We start from the raw sequence: 25,814 nt of genomic DNA on the forward strand, positions 1-25,814 counted from the left end.
CTAAAATGTCTGTCTGAAAACATGAAGTCTTGCAAAGTGTAAGACCTTTAGCTCTGAAAAGTATTTAAACATGATAGCATTCTCAAACCTGCTTAATCCATTTTAAACATTCTATATAAAATAACCAAGTTTTATCATGCATTTAGAGCTATTAAACACTTCACCTACCACTTTTGTTTGCAGTTGTCTGCAGATATCATTTCTATTTCAGATGCTTTTTGGTAAAATTGTCCATTTATGTTTAATTAGTTCCCCTCTTGTTCTTTATGTGTTTTTAGAAATGTGTATTTTTATGTGTACTAATTCTGTATTTAGTGGTTAATGTAATCTCTGCTTCTATTTTAACTGAGATTTGTTCACAGTGCTGTGCACCTGCACTCAGTGAAGAGCGTGACAACAAAGCAAGTTGTGTTGTATTCTATTGTGGTTATTCTTTGCACCTACCATGGCGCGGCTCCAAACGAATATCAAATGTCAGTCCTCTAGCTGACATTGCTACTGTGGACTGACCTGAGGAGAATATTGTTGTCATGTTCTTCAGGAGCTGTTCCATCACTACAGGCATAGATATTGAATACTGTTATAATATCACTACACAAGTTGCACATTTAAGGCAATTAATATGGTGGAAGAGAGGGAAAAGAAATGGAAAACCTGCATAGACTTTGGGAACATAAGTCTTATTGAAGATTAAAAATATCAGAGGTCTGGTGGATCAAATCTGCATTCCTGTACTAGTCAAACTTAATATTCCCCATTTGTGACTTGTAATGTATGACTTTGCTCTGTTCAAGTACTTTCTTGTTGAAATTTCAGTCAAATGTGGAGGCAAGTAAAATGTTTGTTTTTACCACCTTAATTATGTAATAAATTATATTGTGAAGTTGCCATATTTTGCTTAGAAATGATAAAGAGAAAAAGCTTAGAGGATAATTCCCTGTAAGATGTACTGTATTTAAGGTGAATGGTGCTCCTATTTTGGTGGGGAGGTAAGACATCATTGGAAAAGTTATTGATATGAATTCTGCAGAAGATTTTTTTTTGACAATCTGCAGGGAAAATTAGAATTGCCTGCCATCCCTGGAAAGCCTACAGTCCGCAATGGGAACTCCAACAAAATATCTCAGACACCGACACTGTTAATGAAGAGTTAAAATCTGAACTCGGTCGTCACTGCCATTTTCTTTCTACTGCCCACGAGAAATAATAATCTGATAAAATAGAGTGAAAAGAGGGATCCATCAGAAATACTAATATATATATAAAAATGCCTTTATGCCCTTTCAATTTCTAAACTTTGTATTAAAGGAGAGCAAAATGTTAAAATCAGACATTTGCAGAGTAACAGGTTTGCCCAATTTCGTTTCCAACGAGTTACACTGTACTTTACGTAAGTGATCCCATTAGCCACAAGATGTCGCTGTTACTCTTACATCCGCGTCGAGGCGCTTGCTAAGTGAGGGTTCGCCTCAAGGTTTAAATTCCACCGAGATTCAAAATCGAATGCTTGACAATTTAACACGCTTACAAGTGCTCTGTCGTATTGTGCGTAGTGAGAGATTAATGAAAACGAGATGTTTAATAGATGCGTTAAATACTGCCCAGCCACACGAAGCAGTTTGTTTCTGCGTGTTGAATTCTGCGATTTCCAAATCGCCCCATTTGACAGTTCTGCCGAGATTCTGTAAAGCCTGCCCGACCGTGTGCCGATTGTATAGGCAAAGACGTCAAACTAAGAATGACAAGTGTGCTCCCTTGACAACGCCGAAAATTGTCAAGTGATGCCTAAATACTGAGATTTAAAGTCAAAGATATATACAGGGTGGCCCAGATCTATGCAGATCCAGATCGTCTGGATGACTTTGATTTATGCGGGGACGATTCTTCATGTCGTCAGTTCGCACACTTCTCGATGGTCTGGGATTTTTCGGGTGATTTTCTATGTAATAAACTTAATAAGTTATAACGTAATGAAAAGTGTATAATTAGATCTGGACCACCTTATAGAAACGTCAAGGTGTGGATTTTTAATCAGCAGTTGCACAAAGCCCCTTTTCTACTCCTTTGCTACTAAGACTACTTTCAGACTACTATTATGCGCGATATGTGTCGGTGAGGTAGATGAGGATGGTCTGTATTTTGTACGCCGCTTATTCCGCTCTCGTTAGTGGGCATAAAGCCGAAATTTGTTAATGTACTTTGGTGAACATTGTGATCACAGTTACTAAACTGGCAAATTGAATGATGACGGGTATACTTCTGAACCTGCCTTTTGGCAAATAGTGGCTGTGATTTACACTCGAATTGGGGTAATTTAAAATTTAGGGGGTGCGGCGCCCATCTGACAGTTCCATCAGTGAAATCAGGGCATCAAAAATGGGTGATTTGTCTGCGTTTTTCTCGAGCTTTTAGGGAACTGGGAATGAGGAGTAGAAAAGGTGGCCAGTCGTGCAAGGCAAAGGGAAAAGGAGGGGGACTTGCTTTCTCCCAAAATATCTCGAGGATTGGCTCCCGTAATGTAAGCCTCCCTTACTCCGCAGACGTCCCCGTGTCGGCAGCTTTTGCGATTGGTCTTTCTCATGTCAAGTGAATCACGCCTCTCCGCTCCTCTCTTCCATTTTCGTTGTTTCTGTTTCTCCCCCCTCTCGGTAAAGTCCAAGTGGAAGTTTGCGTATAGATCCGTGAGATAAAAGAGAGATGCTCTTGGAAAGCGCACCGCAGCTCGAATGAGATGGGGCAGACGGACAGCGACCACGCTGTGCTCCGCGGGGCGGCAGTCCTATCCCGGCGGGCTCCCAGAACGACCAAAACAGATGCCAGCTACTAGTGATCGCAACACGCACGGGCACGCACAACTCGTTCAACTTTGCTGAGAGACGCTGATGCGGGGGAGACGGCCAAAGAGTGAACTTGTGCGCAACAACAGCTGGAACCTCTGGGATATTTGAGGACTCCCATCCAAACTGGATCTCAAATTGGGGAAATTAAAAGTGCGCCCAAAAAGCCTCGCACGTGCCCCTCTTCTTCCCTTGAGTCGGATTATGTCGCCTCATGATCATCTTGTTTTGTTCTAGAGTCGCTCTACGGAACTAACTAGACACAGCTGGCTTTCTCGTACTCTTGTCCTCAGAATGGAAAAGTTGTTTTTTTCTCTAGGGTGGGTGCGCCACCTCTTTGTTGCCGTGAACCTGCTGCTAACGACTGTGGTCGGAAGAGGTAAGACTGGCACGCCAGGGGCAAGTTGGGGACCTGTTGAGGAGAAGTTTTGTCAAGTGGCCACTGTAGTGGACAGACCACCCCTGCTGAAACGTTTAGTAGCAAATAACCGAATTGCATATTTGAAGGAGGGTCTCTTTCTTTGAGTTAGGAATTTGATGCGACACAACAGCATTGTTAAGCACGATGAGAACCTCGCTGCCATCTAAACTTACAGCCCGACGAAAATCGCTACTGATGAAGAAGGTCTTTCGTACGTGATAAAGGACTGCAGATTACTTTTCTACACCCGTGTATTAATCAGTAGGAGGGAAAGAAAAAAATAATCTAATTGAACCGATGTAAAGCACGCTCTCAGCCCCAGGTATAGAGGTGTAGTGGCAGAGCGCCGCTCGTCCGCCCGCTGTCTCACTCCAAGATCGCAGATCGTGCCGTGTATCGGCGATTTATCTGGCCTGGTGGGTTAACAAAAGAGCCCTCTTAATTATCAGTGGATCGATGTTATCGGAACACTTAGCATATATAGGGGCACCTGGAAAGCAGCTGCCGTTTTGTATCTTAATGTTTCATTGGAATTTGCAGGGGATCCGGCATTAAGGGGTACACTCATTTGTGCTGAACAAAAGGTGGAGAACAGCCTAGAGCAGTGCGCTCTGAATCAGACGTTTAACGGAGACAATAAGAAAATCCAGACAAGTTTTACAGAGGCCAACCCAGCAATTGGCTGCTCGTTCATTGTGTCGGGTTGCTCCGCTTCCTCCGTACTTATTTGGGACTCGCTCAAGCTTTTCAAGTCTCAGTCAGTTTAGATTTGTGTCTTAAGGCTGCGCAAGAAGTAAATACCATGCCAGGGCAGGATAAGGTTGGTCTAGGCAGGGTCAGCCGTTTGTGGAAAGTAATCATAAGAGAAGACTGTCAGTGCGCAGACCGGAGTGGGAGTATGTACACTGCTGACACTGAAAATAAATACTGACACCTCTACTGGAAATTATATCAGAAAGGGCTTTATCACTGTATACCACGATTCAATATTCTATTCCACAAAGATGATACAAATTACGTTGTAGCTGAATTTAAACACGTATACATTATAATAAATAAATACTATCCTTGGTACTTTCAACCTACAAATACATATCCGTTTATACGTGCATTCGTGTATTATTATTTGAGTACTTATATGATTGATACAACTTTTTTAATCTTTAATGAAACAAAATAAACAAAAAGTGTTCCACGAAAATTATAACATGTATATCTACAGCATGAATATGGGATTAAAATAATACATGTATGTTTTTGTTTATAATTTATGTTGTAGTTTTTTAATACAGTGTGTGTGTGCACATAAAGCAGGTATTGTTAATATCTATCTATCTATCTATCTATCTATCTATCTATCTATCTATCTATCTATCTATCTATCTATCTGCTGTGAATACTTGTTTGTTCATTTTTGTGCATATATATTATTGTGTTTAAGGGTGTATGTGGATGCATGTATATGTATTTGTTTTTGTTTATTCTGCTTTAAATATATTCTCAGTCTCATGTATATACAGTACGTGCAATTTAAAGTGCATGTGGGTGGATTTATATATATGTGTGTTATGTAAATAAAATATATGTAAACATTGTTTTATAGACACATAACCAAAATAAAAAACAAAACAGTTGAAAAATTAGTTTTACTTATTAAATGCACTGACTTGCTAGATAAAGAAGGAACAAATAAGTGTCGAGTGGCAGAGCTTTAGTATGTTATGCTTTAAGACTCTGCTTTCATGTTTCCAGTCATCCACTCATTTTCCATTAAAGGGATGCAGGAAACCTGAGTTTATTGTATGAACATTTAGAATAAGAATGACTGGAAGTTTCCCAGGATGGGACAGCAGTCCATCACAGAGATAACTGCATTCACACTACAATTTTTCAGTTGTCAATCAGCTTAAAATGCAAACCTTCGAGACATGGAGAAAACATAATTAAAAAAATGAAAACTGGTAGAAAGTAAAAGCCCCACAGAGGTAGTGCTCTGACTGGAATTTGAACCTTGACCTCTGAAGTCCTGAGAGAGCAGTATTGGCCATTATCCTGCTTTATTTTGAATTTTGCTAGTTGCTAATGACATATGGGGGGCAGTAATTTGAGAGGAGTGTTTTTATTACATAAATATATACAGTTAGGAAATGTAATCATTTTGTATTTGTTATGTGTCTGTGGTGAAGGCCAAACAATTACAGTGTCCTTTGTATTCCTTACTAGAATGTTTTGCTATAAGTCATTTGTGGGGACTCTTCAGTTTCCTAATGCTCAGCAGCAGCAGCACAATGACTACTGCTGAGCTACAAGTAGCAAGTGCTGACATACTTAACATGTTGCAGACATTGACAGGTACACAGCCTTCCTTCATGGTTGTGAACAACAAGGAACAGTAGTTGGTTAATAGAAGAAAGTTGATGTTTCCAGTTGTCCATTGCTATAATTTATTATATGAATTGTGTTTCAGTTTAAAAGAATTTTAAGTACATCATATATTATTTACTGCGGTGGGCTGGCTCCCTGTCCAGGGTTTGTTTCCTGCCTTGTGCCCTGTGTTGGCTGGGATTGACTCCAGCAGACCCTCGTGACCCTGTAGTTAGGATATAGCGGGTTGGATAATGGATGGATAGATATATTATTTATTTTTAAAACAAAGCATCTTACTGATAAATATCAACTTTTGTCTATTATTTCAAATATTACCTTAAGTTTTTTTTACTAATTACTGTAAGGAGCTCCAGAAATGGAGGAGTTTCAGATTCTTGACTTGTGTGCATACTGTATACAATGTTAATTAACTTTCCTGTTTGAATCAAAGATTTTCTGTTTGGCTTGTGTGCCAAACGGTTTACACGTTGGGCAGGCTGCATTTAGGAGGCATACTTAAATGATCTGTACTGTCATTAAATAAAGAAAGTCAATGCATAGCTGTTTTTAAAATAGTGTATATTGTAAATGATAGAAAATTGTGTTTTTTATGCAATATGCACAGTGTTTTTCCTTTGCAGTTTTGAGTTTGTAATACATTGTAGGGAATCCCAGTAAAAATGCCATGGGCACCTTACTGGATCACATTTTTTTTTTCGCTTAACAGTTTTATAATGCGGAATCAGGTGGACTGTCAGGGATCACCAATCGACGTTGCATATGTTGTGCTCTAATTTTTTTTTTTTTTTTCTTGTCTGAGGAGATCATTTTCATTGCATAGCTGATTATGAGACCTGAAACCTGAAAGCTTAGTGTCAGATTCAGGTGATTGCTAATATCCAGCCAGTCTCCCAGTATCGCTAAATGGTTTGAAGGGTGTGTTGTGCATATAATAAATATCCTACTTAATTTTCTGCTGAAACTGCATATGTTCTCTGAGGTTTGTCTTCATTTAGTTACGCTGTTAACATTTAATTTGGTAAGTTCAGGCAAGAGGGTAGTATGGTATGAAGTCTAGGAATTTAAACCATCAAAGACAAGGTAACCGCTTTGGTATCTGTAACTGTCTCTGGATGAAACCTGAGTCTTTTAGCTGTCCAGGGATACCACTGTAATGTTCACATAAAGCGCTTCATAATGGAGTTCACTGTGAAATGTGCCTTATGAATTCAAGTTGCTAGTACTAATCTGGCTCTCCACCTCGTATACATTAAAAACATGCCATTTTTCAAAGAGATCTATATAACTTTGGGGTTTTGCATTCCACCTACATCAAATTAAAAAAATGGAAACTACAAGTTTGCATGATTGTGAGTATAAGGTGCTTGTGTGAAATCTTATTATTGTGAATGAGGGAATATAATAAAATAGTCACTTAGCTAATGAAAGTACTACAGCATATTCTTACTGATTTATATAATGTTAAAGATAATTGTCAGCATCTTAGGGTACACTAACAAACAAACATCCGTTTTCACTCATTTCTGAATCACACATAAGCCTAAGACATGTTTTTTTTTTAAATATGAAAGGAAGTCCGAGTACTACACAGACAAGGGAAGAACATTTAAACTTCACATGAGAAGTGACAGCAAAATACAGAAAAGGACAAGGTGAAACAGAAGATAAAGCTGCTGCAAGGAAATTCACGGTTGGCAGTGATATGCCAGTCAAAATGGGAAATGTCTTCTCTCTCTCCTGCTGTCTTATGCGTTGTACATTCTGGAATTATCCATCCATCCATTATCCAACCCACTATATCCGAAGTACAGGGTCATGGGGCCAACATAGGGCGCCAGCCCACGTCAGATATTCTGGAATTACCTCTGCAAAAATACCTACAATATTTAATATGTATCATTCTTTCTTACTTTGTAAAGAAGCTAAATGTTTGAAGTGCTAGGTTTCAGCTACTTTATATGTTCAGTTCTTTTAAGCTAAAAATGAATACTAAACACCTAATTTCTTATTATGCATTATTTAAGATGTTTTTAACTAAAGATATTTAGAGAAGAATGTGTGAAAGATTAAAAATAATAAACAAAATAATTAACTACTGTATTGCTATTGAATAATAAGTAACAAAATTTGTAAATCAGATGAATAACACTTCACAGATCAAAGCTTTTATATCAATAGGGATGAGGATAACAAAAACCCCAGCAAAATGTGGATCCTAGAGTTAGCTAATTCCTGGTAAATAATATGAATCTGAATTTTGTGGTTATATTAGCATAAAGGTAATTCAATAAGTTTGTCATCGATCTTCATGGCGAGTTTCTCTCTGCAATGCAAGCAGTTGCTAAAATGTCTGTCCTTACCCTACACGCTCATTTCCTAGCTCCACTGCATTTCAGAGGGAGGGCAAATGCCTGGTGATGGTTTTGTTTCATTGCTTGTCCTTGCCAGACCCTGATGCTGTAGTTTCCATCAACTCTCTGAGGGGTTTAGCTTTCAATTTTCCATTTCAGCTTCACTGAACTAATTTCCTGGGAGGTCTTTGACATCCAAATCCTCAAACCACCAAGGGATATTGGACACAGACTTTGCAGCTAAATCCTGTGCTCTGTCACCGGTGGGATCTGCTTCTGCTTGCTCGCTTAATTCTGGTAATCACTTTTTTAGAAGGACATCAATGCCAGGTTAGATGAATGTAGGTTTACTGGAGCACCAAGGGGTTAAAGCTGTGGAGGTACTGATAAAACTGAACAAAACAATCCCTGTAGGAGTCACTACATACATTTAAATTTGACTAACGGGAATTAAAACTCATACTGGAAAATGTGAATTTGATTATAGTAGAGAATAAGTGTGAATTCAAAAATGATTAAGTTGATTGTGATTCTATTTTCATGTATTTTTCTTCTGTGTAAACATGTCGTTGACCTTTATATATCCGTAAATAAATAAGCAGCATAACGGTGCTTTTTATCCATTACATTATGCAGAGAAGTATAGGAGTCAATAAAACAGATTTGTCATTTTCCATCCTGCAGTGACCTCAGCAGTAGGGCTGTCCTCCTCTAGTAACACCTTACAGGCTTTGGCTAAAACTGTTAAGTTTGCCTGCCCATTGTGTTCAAGGGCACTGCTGAAAGCCGAGTCCTGTCAGGCAGAGGATGCAGGATTGCACCTTTAATTAGACGTTTGGGTAGCATGTGCCTACACTTTCTGTTAGGATTAAGCATAGCTTTTAATAGATCTCTTCTCCATTTTATACCCAGGTTTTAGATGGATACTGATATGTGAGATGACACAATAGGTGTGGCTCTACCCACCTTTAAATAGACCAAATTAAAAATAAAAAGTTGAAAGTTAATTATAAAAGAACATTGATGATGCTTGCGTAGAATGAAGGATTGACACATGAAGGTTAAATGATTAGTTTAGAATAGTTTTGTTTGCAGTCTTTCTATAGTGATTCTATGAAAGCAACTATATAGCAAATGAGTACTTTGTTGTATTTTGACAATTCTTTTTTTTATACAAATGTTGTCCACTACCCTTTCCAGATACGATCATATTATATTGATGTATCTGTTCATTTCTGCTTAACCCTCTTTTCATTACTGGGCCAAAATAGTTTTTTTGTTTGTTTAGTTGTCAACTCAAGTTGGTATAATTTCATGTTGTTTATGTAAAATTTAAATATTATTTTTTTTAATCCAAAGTGACTTAAAATCATTTTTCAGTGTCATATTTTCCATGGTCAGTGTCACACAGTGAGTCAGTTGTAAGAACTGAACTGATACTGATAGCTTTGTGGTTTGCAATATGAGGTCTTTGCCACTACACTACCCAGCCTGTCAACATGAAACTTTTAACCTGGTGTGGTCTGCATGGCTGAGGGTCTTTTTAAATGAATGGTGCTTGCTTCTTGTGGATGTAGCTGAATGCTTCAGGTATACCTGTTTGAGAAGACTCCAGCATTGTATGCTCTCTTATACCTTTCATTGCCTTTCTCTGCATTGGTCAGGTTACAGTTTGACCTGAACAGAGCATTGTTTGAAGTTTGCCAAATGCTAGATATGTAGAGCAACCCATGTATTCTGCCTAAGTGATGATGGAAGAGATTGTAGGAAAAGTAGAAGTGAATTTATGGCAAACTGAAGGAATCAATGTAAGTTGAAATATAACAATTATCCAATAAGCCCAATAGGCGGAATGGGGCAGCTAATCATTTGTTGTCCAGAAAATACAAAACAGCAGTGGGTTGGAGCCATAGGTTAGACAAGGCCTATTGAACTCTGTTTCTTGTCGCATGTGCTTTGAACTAGTGTTGCTCGAGGAAGAGGGTCTTTGTGTGGTGTTGGGATAGAAGTAATATGAAAGGAACAGTTGTTTTGAGTGTTGAAAAATATCTTTTAAATTGAATATCAATATAGATTTAACTTACAGTATCAATCAGTTTTTAAAGTCAAAATCTTGAGTGAGACTGTGAGAATTTTGGTTTTAGAATTCTTGTGTGTAAGCTTTCATTCCTGAACTTCTAAACACTGTTCCAATAGATGACCGATAAAAGGTTTGTGAAATCCACTTAGCCACGCATCTCAGGTGTTCACAGCTGGGCCATCATTTTCAAAGAGAATGTATTTAGTGGTGTTAGAGAGATATGAGGGCACTTGAAGGCTTGTCAGTAAAGGCCTCTAAGAGTTTCATTTCATGGAATGCGCTTTCTAGCTGAGGACTGATCTTTCCCAAATCAGAGGACACATGACAGTTGTTTTTTTCATTGGTGATTTGGGCTTGTTGGATGAGGTGTAAAATGACTTGGCTTAGACTCACTCAGCTCAGGGTTTGACAAATCCATAAAGAAACCTAGGCTTTTGCAAGTGATGTAGAACAGATGTTTGCTGTGTTGGCGCTGACAGGTTAAATGTCTTGCTCATGATCACACATTGCGCCACTGTTCATGATAGACCAAGCAGCCTAGCTGCTTGGTCACTTTGCTGTTGTTTATTACTTAGCTATTCTGAATTTTTTATTTTCCATAAATATTGGTGGATCATCCATGGATAGGAAGCTTGTAAAAAAATACTTAGTTATTTTGCACACTTATTGCCTTTTTTAGGTGTTGCTTGCTGGTGTGTAACATAGTGCAAGCACTTGCTCTGGCCATTTGATGTTAGTTAGTGAGGAAGATGTTAATTCTTGTGTAGCATGTAATCAAGTTAAAATAATTCAATAAAAGTTATACGTATACATTTAATTCTGCATATGCTGAAGGATAAATTTTATCTGCCCAGATAACGGTCACAGGGAGGCAGTGATTATTACAGCCATGCTGAGTGTAAGGCAAGAAGCAAATGTGTACGATCAGAAGAACTTCTGTCATGACAGAAATTTCAGTCAGCTGTCATGTAGTGTTCTTGTCTCATTTGACTGCATTCACTAGTTCACATGGTTTCCTTTCTTTTTCCTGCGAAGAAGTAGATATAACACTTTGGGATATTTAGAGTGAGATCGCAGCACCATTAATCAAACCATGTGTCGGTTTCAGCAGCTTCACCTTCATGTAAAATATCCTTGTGGTATGCCACCATAAAAAAAAACCTTGCACTGTTCCACTCCATCTGAACTAGTGTGGTGCTGAGGTATCACCCGTTGCATGGTTGCACTTGGGTCCTAATCTGGGATCCTGAGTTGGTTTGTTGTGTGGTGGCTGTGGCAATGCACTGTATCAGTGCCTGCTCCTAACCTCTCTCTCTCTTCCATGTTATCTCCAAAGAGCCCTGTAAGCTCATTTACGATTTGAGTTTCTAACATTTTTGCAGTGTTAAACTTTTGTGATTTCTGTGGACTTTCCTTTACCTGATATGGAAAGCGAGAGATGAACAGTTTGAGTCAGTGGCAGTGAGCTATGAGAGGATGATCCCGTGCTGATCTGATCTTAGTACTGTATATTTCTAAAGTAACAAGACTAACTTTTGGGCTTCGCACTATTGCAGTGTTCTCCAGACTTGCAGGCTCCACTGCAGTGGATCATATTGAGGGAAGTTGCTGTGTGCTTCTTGAAATCAGAGAAGTTGCCATACAATGCTGGGTACTAACTTAGATGACCTTGTGAGCAGGTTCAGAGGACTTAATATGGTGAGTAATGTTGTAACATGAAGTCTACACGCATCAGACTTTTATAGACATGAAAATGCACTCATATGCCATTAAAAAAAAAAAAGAAAAGAAACCATATTTATGTTTTTACTGTTTTATGTTTTTTTTTATACTGTATTGAGGATTACTTGTGTTCTGTTCTATTGTATTGACCCCCTTCTTTTTGACACCCACTGCACGCCAAACCTACCTGGAAAGGGGTCTCTCTTTGAACTGCCTTTCCCAAGGTTTCTTCCATTTTTTTCGTACAAGGGTTTTGGGAGTTCTTCTGTGTCTTCTTAAAGAGTCAAGGCTAGGGGGCTGTCACGAGGCAGGGCCTGTTAAAGTCCATTGATGTACTTCTTGTGTGATTTTGGGCTATACAAAAATAAATTGCATTGTACAGAAGTATAGAATGATACTGAATCAAATATATTTATCTCAGTGTCATAAAAGAAACAAGTGATGCATGGAAATATTTATTTTGAATAATCTGTGAAATAGAAAAATATAGCTCAACATACATTTAACCATTAGTCTTTCTGAAATGGAAGAAAACAGCTGACTGTAGTTTGCTTTTGTTGGCTTCAAAGTCCTCCTCCTGCTGCATTGCATATTTTACATGATTTCCTGAATAATTGCTTGGGTCCCTCTCAAAGTTTTGATCACTGTGATATACTGTACATACATTAGACCCGGTGACTTGGGAGTTGGGGGTGCTCTTCAAAGTCAGATTGGGAGATGCCAGTAGGCCGCTGTGAAAAATGGAACAAAGCTGTTGCACTGTACCAGTACATAGCAGCCAACTTCAGTAAAAAGACAAAGAATCTGTTTCCCTAATTAAGAAATCGTTTGGTCGCCACTTCGGAAAGTGTACATTGAAAGATGCTGGCAGTTTCATCCATGCTGTATTAGGCTTACTTCGGAGTGTCGTGGAGATAGCTTTGAGGGTGTCACCTAACTCTGAGATCTTTAAAAATATGTATTATATAGAGCTTGTACTCTACTTTGAAGACTGTGCTCTGCTTCGTTGAGCCCCTAAGTAGGTATTTTCTACACTTTGATGACTGTTGGATTAATTCACTTATCAGGAAAGGCTGGGCACATAATGAATTTTAAGAGTTCTGTTATCCACATAATTGGGAAATGAGTTACAGTGAGAGAACTGTGCTTCAGATGTGATTCTATAACATATACAGCACCTCTCGTTGCCATTACTTTCCATTTAGGGATTTCAGGGACTTTTTGTACACTTGACATGAATAAATTAAAAGAAAATTGGCCTCTGGCCCATGGATAAGCCAAACACAGTTTTTTTTGGGACTATTTTGGATCTTAAAATTCTTGGCTTAATCGTGAACATATACAGTAAATCATTTTTTGTTTGTTTCTATTGGTTTGTGTTGAGACCTGTTTTCTGTGGTGAAGTAAATACTGCTTTCCTTTCATGTAATTTTCTAGTTGTCTTTCAATGTATATTGGTGGAAAAGAAGCAGGAGCAGTTCTGCATATTGAATGGTTTTCTAGTCTGTTATGGCTATATTTCATAATTTTTTGCAAGGAAAAATTTTGGCTTCATTGTGTTGTCTGTCATGGGCAAGTTTGAGTATTGAAATAAATAAATTAAAGACCTTTTATCCTTAATTAACAATCCTTTTATGTAAAATATTGTTTTACATAAAGTACTGTACCTTTCCTGATCAAAATATAGATAGTGAGTTTCACCATGCAACCTGTCCTCACTTTTGGCAACCCTTGCATGTGTCTGCAACCAGCAGGAACCAGGAGACATTAGTTATTGTACTTTGGTTCCTCTCAAAGTTTTGATCACTATCATATACGTACATAGTCATGTTCCAAGATGGACCACAAACTGGAAGTGCCGACATTTCAACTTGTAATGTACATCACCTTTAGCTCGTTCGCCTCAATACTCCATCTTACCAGCCATTACTAGAAGATGTATTTGTCTTTTTGCTAGTCATATTTTAGCCATATCTTTGGGAGTTTTTTTTTTTTTTGAAAGCCCAGTAAAGCAAAATAGTGCAAGATATTTTAAGTACTATTTATAATCACATGCATTATTACTATGTGGCTGATACCCTTTATGCAAAGTGACTTACAACACCTGATACACAATTGGTATCTATACTTTTGTTTTTTCCAAGTGGAGCACAGACAGGGTCAGGATTTGAACCCACAACCCTGACCAAGAATTGAGCTGTCTGAATCCTAACCACTAGACCACCAGGGAAGTTTTTTATTGGACAATCTGTCATTTTATTGAGCATATTGAGTTTTTCACTGCATACTCCAGTTTTTCTCTGACATGCTCATATGTACAAGTTAGATTAATTAGTGGTAAAAAATTGGCCCTGTTTGAGTGTGTGTATTGGTGGGCCCTGCGATTTACTGATGCTCTGTCCTGGGCTGTTTCCCCCCCATGACCCTGAATTGGATTGAACATGTCTGAGAATGTCTGAGAAAACTGTAAGGCATGGAGTGTTAGTGGATATTACTGTAATCTCGTGCCATAATCGGTGGTATTGCTAAGGCTACAACCTTCATGTGAACTTGTAGCTTAGGATAATGTCCTTGGTTCAATTAGGATCAGCATAATAAAATTTGAATAAAGATGCAATGAATGTTGTTTGTTATTCATCAGTCTTAATATTTGATAAGTGTTTTTTTTTGGATGGCGTCTGAGAGTCCTATGTTTTTGCACATTGTTGCTGAGTCTTATTAGCGTCATGACACACATTTTCATGTTAAACGACTTGTCTTTCTTGTAAGCTGGCAAGCAGTCTGTGCATTCTGTTTTTATTTGATTGCGTTAATGAACTTTCCTTGCTGGGAGCCAAATGCCGCTGACACATTTTGTTTATTTAATTTCAGCATATTTATTAGTTACTGATTTAACATAACCTCCCATCATAATTTACTGTCTGGTTTTAAGGCATAAAACTAGAGCAAGCCCATAAGCATGCAGCTGTTGCAGTTGTTGTATCTAGGCTTTCTAGTCTAATCTTTGGAACATCATTACCATACGATAGTATACAAAGGTGTGTGAGAAATCCACTTAGCCACACGTTTCAAGTGTTTACAGCTGGGTCGCCTTTTCTGAGGAGAGCGCCTTTTACAGAGATGAGGAGCTGGTAGATGTAAGGGTTCTTGAAGACGCTTTGGTAAAGGCCAATCATAGCAGTTTGATGAAAACAATTCTGTTATGAGTCATTAAACATACTGCAGTAGCAAGTAAAATAGTACTGGATGGGGAATGCTATTAGACCTCTGTGGTTTGGGGAAATAACCTTTTTTTTGACTGGGCTTATTATTGATACAGGCTTGGCAGTCATATTATTCATAGGTCTGAATGGTTTGTCATTGTGATGTATTCTTTGTTGCAAAGAGACATTTTGTTTTTAAATATAGAAACTAAGAAAGGTGCCATCTCCATATATTGTAGTGAACTCATGAACTCGGTTTGCACTGATTTAAATGGCTAACGTACACAGGAGATTTTTCAAAGTGGTATATCGGGTAGACGGTTCAGATGCCTTTAATTTTTAGTTTTTGGTTCAAGTGTGGTTTTTTTTTTGCTTTTATAGTGTTTGGTTGCAGGTTCATCAGTGTGAGGTGAAGAGCAAACCCTTTCTTAAGGCTTTCTGAACTCACTCACTGCAATTAAACCATTTAATAAATAAATAATTTAATTTTCAAAGTGCCTGCAAAGGGTTGTGTATCAAGACTTAAAAAAAAAAAAAGAAAGACAAAGTGCAGAAACATGAGGTGTTACGGAAGTGTCTCTGGTTGCTAAGGCAGCTGAATGGGCCCTAATTAATGTGGTTATTATAAGACAAAGAGCAAACACAAAGGATAAAAAGGTGTTAGTCATTGCTACTCTGCTTAATTTATTTTTTTAATCTCAAAAAGTTGTTTCAAACGTCTGCCTGCACCGGTGGGTATAACAGGTTAGTTGATTCATACTATATGTGAGGTGTGTCTGCAGCGGGGATATAAAAAAATAAAGAAAAAGGACTTTAAGGTCTGCAGCTTCACACACTCCACTCTTCTTATTGCCTCCTTAATTATGAATGTTCTCCAGTTGTGCTCCTTATCTCTGTGTCAGTGTCCTTTCTCGCTTTGCCTTCTGGTTTAATTCCAAGCTCATGGATGTGTTTTCTAATACCTCACCGTGCTGCTAGTCTGAAATGCAGCAGTCCAGTAGCTGTAAGAGGAAGATTAAAATACAGCATGTCCACCTTACTTCAGCACAATAGCTGTTCGGTGGCTGTGCTGTCAGTTCTGAACCCAGTATTTTGGAATACACTTGAACTAATTATACTTGGCAGTTGAAGCTCTAGAAGTGCTTTATGGAGATGGGTCTCTTGCTGCTGTTGTAGCTCTTTTAGTGGGCATAGGGAAATAGCAGTTGGATGGCCCAGCCAGTACATTATCATGCCAGATGAACACATGCCAGTAAAAGAGGGCAGGGATGTATGCTTTTAGCAAAGAAAGTGTAACAATTCATGTCACCACTGTAAAGTGCTGGTTAGGTGTCTGAATATTCATCTGTAAACAGCAGAATCTTCCCTTTGGTGGGATTTATGTTCCTGACAACAGCACAAATGAAAAGTAACTGAAGTAGAAAATGTAGAAGTTTTGTTTGAAAATTATTATTTCATATTGTATACAATTAAACACAATCAGTATATTACAATAAAATCATTTACTTTTTGGGCTCATTTTATTTACCTAAAGTACCTTCCTGAAGATGCTGTTTTCAGTTTCAATATATGACATAAATGAGTGTGTTGAATTTCTCGCATGAGCCCAATATATAAAAACTTCGGCTTCGTTAGGTAAAACTGTCTAATAATATGTCTGTCCACCCTTTATTCTTCAGGATAAAGCATCAAAAGTATGATACAGGAATGCCGGCCATTGACTGGTTTTGTGTTCACTGCTCTTTTCCTGGAATCATTCTAGGACTTCTCTTAATTTCTAGCATTGGCAGTAGAGCATTACCTTGCTGGCAAAAAGGGATTCCCAAATATTTTTTTACTGCCATGTGCCACTGACAGAAGGAGCACAGCGCTGGCTGACTGGTCATATACTCTAAGTACAACAGAAAGTCAGCTTTAGGTCAGTCGTGCATGCAGCATGTCTGTCAGGAAAAGAGCTGCAGTGACATGGGATGGCACTGAAGGACATTGCGGCAACCTTGGCGGAGTGACCTGGGGTGCTGTGTTTCATGAGAGGAGCATGCCCTACCTTCCCTTGAGGGCTTAAGGTTCCGAGTGTTACCAGATGTATGCATTTCAGTATATTTTTGTGTATTGTGGTGTTGAAGAATGGAGATGTGTTGCATGTTGGTTGGTTTTTAATATAACACTGCTACTTCTACTACTGTTACTCTTTGTGGTATGGTTGTTATATCTCTAGACGCCTGTCTGCCTGGTCAAGTGGTAATTCAGCCACCAGGTGAGCACTTTAATTTATAGCACAAACAAACCTCCGTTTGACTTATATACACAGCTGTATGACAGTTGGATTTAAAGCTAAGGCCCGATTTACATTTAAGTCTCAGTGCATTCATTCAACCATTCAGCTGAATGATAATGACTGCAAATCAGTGTGGTGTTGTGGTTAAGGATTTGGACTCCTGCTACTAACACTATGTGACAGTGAGCAAGACACTTCACCTGCCTGTGTTCAATTGGAAAAGCAAAAGACGTGTAACCAATTGTATCTCATATGTTGTATGTCACCTTGGATAATAGAGTAAAGCAAATAGTAAGTAAAAAATAATGAGAAAAATAAAGTATGTAAGGTGGTTTAAAGATACCTGAGGCCATTTTCAGATTGATCTCACATGGTTGTGTGCTTTAAGATTGATATTAAGTTTTTGCATTTAAGCACATATTACATATCTTAACTCACTCCATGTGTTATGCATTGGTCACTTTAGTGAGTCATATGTAGATAAAGTGACAAGCATAATGGTAAAGACATTAGGTCAATTATGTTTTGAAAGTAAATGTAATCTTGTCAGTAACAAGGTTATCTGTTTCAGGTGTTGAATAGAAAGTAAGACAAAGGCCGCAGTGAGTCCCCCAGGACCAGGGCTAATAGCAGTAGTTTAGCTTGTGCAGCCCCCTGTGTTGCCTGCCCAGTGCCCACGAGTGTAATGAGGGTAGGATGTGTGCAACGCCCAGGCTGGTTTGTCCTGGCTTTTGCAGTGCACAAGTCTTGGAATGAAATATTTCAAACCTTTTGTTAGTGTAATTCATTACAGAAAATGGGAATAAAATTGAATTTTAAGTTAATGTTCACTCTTGGCTCAAGGAGAGTGCATGTTGAAGTCTTTTTGTTGACTTATTCTACTTTAAGCTAACTCTTTTTCTTCTGACGTAGCCTTTCAGTGTAGTTTACAGTAATGGGTGCCTGTGTAAATGTTGGCTGGGCTAGAATCATCGGCTCAATGTAGTTAAGAAGGTATATTGACAGTTGGGCTTTGAGCTTTATAGATTGGATAAATGCTCACTCAGGTTGTTTGAGTGGGAACCAAGCAATGGCCTTCCTTGTAGCTGATGGTTTTAGCACGTAAGCAGTAGCAATTAATGTTCTTTAAGTCTCCCTTTTAGTGCTCTAGTCTGTTTCTCCAACATGAGCACAGTTCTTTCTGAAACAGCCCTTTCAACAAATATTTTTTAAGATGGGCACCATTAATATAAAGACAGTCTTAAGAGGCTCCACCTCACGGACTGTTTGTTTAAAACTTGAGCGCTAGTCCCAGCCTTATAGAGGTCATAACAGAAAGAAAAGGCGCATAGAGCCTGTTGAAAAATCCATGTATTGAAAAGAAAATTCCCCTTTGAGGGAGTCACTCTTGTCTGGGAGTGGGGGTGCGCTTTGCTTTATAAACTGGACATTTGCATTGATTTGCTACTGCGACTTGAGCGATTAGCATAATCTGTGCTGGTAAGACTGTGATTTTATTCAGTCGGTCCCTGCTGCGTCAGGCACAGAATTAATTGCTGAAACAGGGGTTGAAGCGGTCTTTTTTTTTGTGCAACTTTTCTTTCTAATAGATGATTTTTTGTAGCCCCTACTGAGCCAGCAAGCAAGAGCAGCATGGCTGGTTGCAGAAGTTTGTAAGCAAAGGTATGGGTCAGTGGTTTGCATTGCCAGGGAGAACATTCAAGGAATTAAGACATGAATTCTGAAAAATGATTAGCCTAAGACTCTTGTCTCTTGTTTGGCAGGGAAAGTTTTTTTTTTGTCTCTTTCATGCTTTGTAGGACTGAAAAGCTTGTAATTGCATCCTCAACAGTCCACTGAAGCATAGAAGTGATCAGAGCCTCTCCTCGGCAATGAAAAGCCTTTTTCACTTTTCTTATTCTCGATATGAATTCACTTTAAAGATCTATTGTTGAATTATATTTCTGAAAGTGATTAATCTCTTACCAGCTATTATTTGCTTTCAGTCTCACTTATCTCAATCTTTATAAATGACAATATATTTTCTGTTCTCTGAAATTTGTAGGATGAGTGATACCTTTCTGTAAAGTGTACTTGCAGATCAATTGAAGGAGGAAGGAGATTAAAAATGAAATTGATTTCTTTTATAGGTTCATTGATTAAAAAGTGGGATGCCACAATAGTTACCATTGTTTCTTCACTGCTGCCATTGCCGATTATGTACTTAATGCCCAGGGACAATCTTCTGCACCTTCTTGAGAAAGAAATGGAAAAGATGACCTCAAAAAAGGGGATGAATGAGAGATGGACGTACAAGAATTAATATGCTGCTAAACAGAACAACTGTAGATTGGGTACATTTTACATTTGTATAAATCCTGAAAGCTAGTGTATTGCCTTTGAGCGTTTACTAGACATAGGGAACTGTTATCAAAAAGACCATATCCAATATTAGAGCTTACCTGGTGTAACCTAAAGATGAATGTGGGAATTCTGAATTAGGATTCTATAAGACTAACAAGACTAAGGTCACTGGCAGGCTTCCCAGGTCCATTTTTGTAAAGAATTACAGATTTACCTCCCTGTTCCAACAGCCATGTGATTCAAGTTTGAAAGTGGAAACACCATATCCTTAAGAAAAGGAAATGGCTTTGCTGTTAGCAATAGGGGAGAAATGAAGGATAATCGGAATTCCACAGAAAAGGGAAATGGTAGATGATTTAACTTTTCAAAGGAGATGGAGAATTTGTTCCATTATTTTATCATGGAAATTAAATGACTATCAAGAGTTCTTCACACTGATCACCCTTTCCTGGTATGTTAAAGGAAAGTGAGAACACATAAATATTTGGGGCAACACAGGTTACCCTGTTTAATATCTAGTGGTGAAAATTCATAAACGAAACGCAAAGAAATTTGAATCATTAGTGACATCTTGATGGCTACTTGCAGCCTATGAATGACCTCCTTTCAGGAGAAGATCCTTTTTGGTCTGAAGCAATCCCCAGAGTTACCTCAAATGTCTTAAAGCAATTGGTTATGTAGTGTAAGGGGTAATCTGATGGGGTCCAGACAGGAAATGATGTCCTGCGATTTCTCCTGAATTCCAGATCAGAAGCAGATTTTGTTAAAGGCATTGTCACACCCATATGCTTCCCTGTAATTTTAGTCAGACCTAGAACTTTGAAACACGCCTCACGTGATGCTCACGTGCTTCACAGGTGTAACATACAGTATATAAAGCAACATTTTTGTTATTACATATTTAAGATATACCGTACATTATAAATCTAAACTAAATAATGTTAACAGAATTGGCAGTATGGTACCACTTAAAGAACTGAACTTTAGTGATTGTACATTTATACTCTCAAAATGCTTTTGAATTACACTGTACAGAGGGTTCTCTTACTATTCTCGCAAATTTAATAAAAGATGTCTTTTTAATTTTCATATGGTGCCAACAAATTTGACACCATATGCAGCTTCTCAAGAAGTGCATCCATTTACTCTATTTTGCAACAAAGGACTACTCTGTCCATCACCATGTTAACAGTGTCATAGTTGTTTCTATTGCCTATAATGCCGTATATTGTTTTAATTTGTAGAAAAATACTTTTTGATTTATTTAGCAAAGCACACATTAAATAGAGTGGATTGCATTTTTTCAAGTGTGTTGCTTATCTAATTTATTTTCATTTTCAAGCCCATACCAGAAACAAAAGGTACAAGGCAGATATTCTGTGTGTGGATGGGCATGGCCTCTATCACAGGTCACACGCCCGAGCACACACTCACCTCCCACATTCCCTCGTTCATACAGAGGCAGCTTATGGTAACAGTCTGTTGTCTTTGTGGGGTTTGCACGTAAGTCTACTCAAGTTTTTAATACAGGGATGTGAAAAATAGTTTTCCATATGGCATATGCCACTATAAATTTTAATTGTACAGCATGACAATGACATGCTTAATACTATATCTCCTCAGCTCAGCAGGCAATTTTTGAAATACTGGTTCAGTTACCTTGTGTATGACATTTCCACATATTTAAAATGTAAAAGTGAGCTTCCAAAGTGTAATCATATTTTTTTTTAATCCACATCACTTCTGCTGTACTTTGACTGGCAATTCAAAATTGCCTAAATATGAGTAAGCTTAAGTGGAGAACTAATGTCACATACAGATTTGGGGTCTTGCTTTATGTCCAAATTGTCTTCTGTTCATCTGTAATAGAATAAATGAGTTACAAAGACGAATGGATTGGTGAATTGTATAATGTTTAGGTTGAATCCATAAATATGATCAGCTAAATTCGCATGTACAACCAACAACCGGACCCTGTCTTATCAGTACAGTAAACTGAAGGCAGGAAGCAGCCCCCCCACACACACACACACACACACACACACACACACACACACATACACACTCATATACTCACCTTCACACCCAAACAAGGTCAGTTTATGCTCTTTTGTCAACCTAAGCAGTACATCAGTGTGGAGAAAATCGCACACAGACATGGGAGAATATGCAAACTCCATGCAGACAGTGAGATTTTTACTGCCGCCCTGCATGTGTAAGTGCCACCGTCTGTTTCTTAAATGGAGATTTATTTCAGTATATTTCATTAAAAAAACTTGCAACTTTCTTTCAGTGATATTGATGTTACTGCAAAATGATATGGTAAAGATATGAAGCAAGAAAGGTTTTTTATTCATTCAGGAATCAAAAATGTAAGAGATGATAAAGGCTAATTTCATGTCACCTTTGTTCGCCAGCTGAGTTAAAATAACAAACAACTAATTCTGAATATATCTTACTTTGTATAGAACATTTAATTGTAACAGTTTTAGAAAAACTACACAAATACCCAGTTTGGCCATTCATAAAAATGTACTACTGATTCCATTCCAGGGGGAAAATTTATTTGTTCTTTTATGTTTCTGTATTTTGAGAAGCCCTCTTTATCGGGTCTATTGTAGAAATCATTATCTGTGAATTGCTTAAATTTTTATCCTTTGGATGAATCAGATTTACATATAATATCACACATATGGCACTAGATATTAAAAGCTTAAATAACTGGGGATTAGAATTTAGCATTTGTAAATATCTGGGTATTATGGATTGTCTGGTTTAATGGTGACATAATGGAACATCCTATCGAATTTTTGGATTTATTTGGTTTTTGTGGCTGATGGAGGTGGTTTAGAGAGAAGATGGGTGGTGAGTGAATCAGAATAGCTCATTAGATTGCTGTTTCTATCCCTTTAAGTCTGTTGTTTTTGTCACACTGTTGATATTTGGCCTGACCTCAATTAGAAATGTTGTCAGCTGCTGCTGCTGTCTGTTTATTCCATTTTGCAGAAGATAGCAGAGTTGTGGAAACCTACTGAAACACATACTAGGGAAACCAGAATTGCTCACAAAGCATGGAAACGCAGATGTGCCCTCTGCCTGGAGGGCTGGCCTAGCAGTGATTAAGGTACACATGCGAGACCCATTTCAGCTGTAATTCACATTCTTGAAAATGTGGGTACAAATGTAGTTCTTTGCCTTTTGTGTAACAACATAAATGCCTTAGATTGAAAATTGTGTTTTATGCCTTTTAACTCTTTGTGTCTCAGCACTGTTTATATACCAGAATCTCTCTTCTTTGGATACATAAAATGCTCCAAAATGTCATAGAACATCATCGAGTGAGATTACCACTAAAAAGGTTATTTTATGTAAATTCATTGTATTCCTAAATTTCTTAGTGCCAATGATTTTAAGTCTTGTTTATGGGGTGTCACATTAGCAGATGTAAGTCTACAGTTGTACACAAGGTGGCAATGTGAACCAGAACTTATCCTTTGTGTGTACACAAATGCCATACTGCCACTCCTGCTATTCTTGTTCAGAAGCAGATTCTTCATACTCTTTGTTTTAAGAGTTATAAGTGCTTTACTTTAATTACCATTTTTATGCTTAAAATTGTGAATGCTGTTTTTGTTTGTCTATTACACTTTCAGCTTATATAGCCAAACAGTACTACTGACATCTTGTAGACGATACCATACTTTTGGACCAATTTGGCTTATTATTCCTCTGTTGAATATGTACTATATTGTTCATTAATTCTACAGAATGATACCTCCTGGAGGACTTGGGTTTTTATCTTAAACGATTAAATAAGTGCATTTATATAAGGAGCTTTGATTACAGCAGTATACACACATAGAGTGGTATTTGAATCAATGCATTAATTTAAATTGTCAGTTTAAAAACAAGCAAATTAAAACCCATGATGCTCTGTTTTCCCAGAAGCATGTTTTTCCTTTTAATATATTAAATTTTCAAGTGTCTTTAAGGCTACAGCTTAATTAGAAATGTTTTTCAGTTATAATCTTTTATTTTGTACTGCACTGTAAGAGCCAATGAAAACTGTAGTGTTGCTATTTATACTCTTACCATTTTTTTAATTAATTTTTTTTTACCATTTTTATCCATTACTAAATCTCAGATCATAATCTTATAAACCTGCTTTTAAGCATGGTAGTTGATATTCGCTTGTAATAAGAATGGGTCAGTGTAAAAGAAGACTCTTTTACAGTCAGGTCCATAAGTGTTTAGACAGTGACAGTTTTGTAGCATTTGAAGTCTGAGCAGACAGTATAGCCCGGCACACTTCAGAATTCATCCTGCTACTTTGGCCAGCAGTCACATCATTGATAAAGACAAGTGACAGACTTCCATTGGTAGTCACACATAATCAAGCCATAACACTGCCTCCACCATGTTTCACAGATGATGTAGTATTCATCTGATGATGAGCCGTTTCTTCCCTTCTTCATAGTCTTTCCCACATTCTTGTATATATTGATCTTAGTTTCCTTTGTCCAAAGAAAATTGTTCCAGAACTGGACAGGCTTTAAAAAATATTTTCTAGCAAAATCTAATCTGTCCTTCTTATGATGGAGGATTACCAGTGCTTTGCACTTTGTGGTAAACCCTCAGTATGTATTTTCATGAAGTCTTCTCTTGATTGGAGACTTTGGCAATGATATTCCTACCTCTCAGAGAGTGTTCTTGGTTTGGCTAAATGTGATTTTTTTTCTTCACCATGGAAAGAATTCTCAGATCATCCAGCACAGTTATCTTCCATGTTTGTCCAGGCCTTCTGGTGTTGCTGAGCTCACCAGTGTGTTCCTTCTCTTGAAGAATGTATCAAATGGTTGATTTGAGCACTCCTTGCGTTTTTGTTCGTGGATGGGTTTGTTTTGCTTTCTCAGCCTAATGATGGCCGGTTTTTTACTTGCATGGACAGCTCTTTGGACCTCATATTGAGAATTCATAGTGACAGCTTCCAAATTCAATTTCCATACTTGGAATCAACTCCACACCTTCAACCTGCTTAATAGTTAATGAAATAATGAGGGAACGGCTCACACCTGGCTATGGAACAGCTTGTCAGTCAACTGTCCAAATACTTTTGAGCCCCTGAAAATGGAGGGGCTAAACCACTCATACATTATTTTTTGTAAACTCCTTAAATTACAGCGGAAAGTCTACACTTCAATCTCATAATGATTACTTTATTTCAAATCCAATGATGTGTCATACAGAGACACAATTATGAAAATTGTGTCACTGTCCAAATACGTATGGACCTGACTATATACATCATCAGCAGCCTATAGCCAAGCTCCAACAAAAATACCTGACTGTGTCTGCCACAAACACATTTTTAGAAAACGGTTTGATTTATTTTTTTAGTCCAGTGAATTTGTCATTCCCTAATGTCCAGCACTGCCAGAAACTGTGTGTGCTTAAACTCCTTGTGCTACTCAGCTCTCACTGACAGTGCTTTTGTAAAGCCTCTGGGGTATGATGGCATATGAGTCCTGAAAGATCTTGTCTGTAGCTGGGCTATTTTGATTTACCAAAATGCAGGAGTTAAACACTACAAAATAATTACTGAAGAGATTAATACAGACATTTTAAGTTGATACTTTTAATTTGTGTTACAAACAAACAGCATTAATTAGTGCAGGTATTTTCTTTTTTGCTTGGTAACGATATAAAATAAATGGTAATTAAACATTAGTAATTGTTTTGAACTGTATCACAATAGGAACATTGTAACACCATCTACCCTTTCGTTCAGCCCTGACATTTCATTACATTTTTGCTACTTAGACATAATATATTTGATATGCTTTCTGATATACAAACTTTTACAGTGGCTTACTTATAAATGTTTCAACTCCAGAAGGGTCAATACGAAAGATAGTTTATAAAATGAAAATTGATTCTATGATGCACAGGGAGAAATCGGATCAATAAGATAGAGAAAGTGTAGGGTATGGCAAAGACAGAGTAATTCTGTCTATTAGTATATGGGAAAAGATGTCCGCATCTGCCCTTCCTTATGATTGTCTTGCTTTCAGCCTACGTAACCGGCTTGGTGGACTGAACAGCTTTCCCTCATTGCTCAACTCATGGCTCTGAATTCTTGTTATCAAGTAATTAATAATAATTATTGACAATGCTTCATGAAACACTAGTCT

General features: G+C 37.8%; 1 protein-coding gene across 2 annotated transcripts in view; it reads left to right on the plus strand.

The window, feature by feature from the left end:
- Positions 1 to 25,814, plus strand: part of si:dkey-215k6.1 (transmembrane protein 132C) — a 447,906-nt gene that overhangs the window by 66,774 nt on the left and 355,318 nt on the right. The window contains exon 1 of one of the 2 annotated variants that reach the window (XM_039771574.1): positions 2,527 to 3,216. The exons of the other annotated variant lie outside the window; for it this stretch is intronic. Coding sequence (XP_039627508.1) covers positions 3,132 to 3,216 — 85 coding nt within the window. The 5' untranslated portion in view covers positions 2,527 to 3,131. Of the gene's footprint in view, positions 1 to 2,526; positions 3,217 to 25,814 lie in introns of those variants that run through there. 2 annotated transcript variants of the gene reach the window in all.

Source organism: Polypterus senegalus, chromosome 12, assembly GCF_016835505.1.
Source record: "Polypterus senegalus isolate Bchr_013 chromosome 12, ASM1683550v1, whole genome shotgun sequence".
NCBI classification, from domain to species: Eukaryota; Metazoa; Chordata; class Cladistia; order Polypteriformes; family Polypteridae; genus Polypterus; species Polypterus senegalus.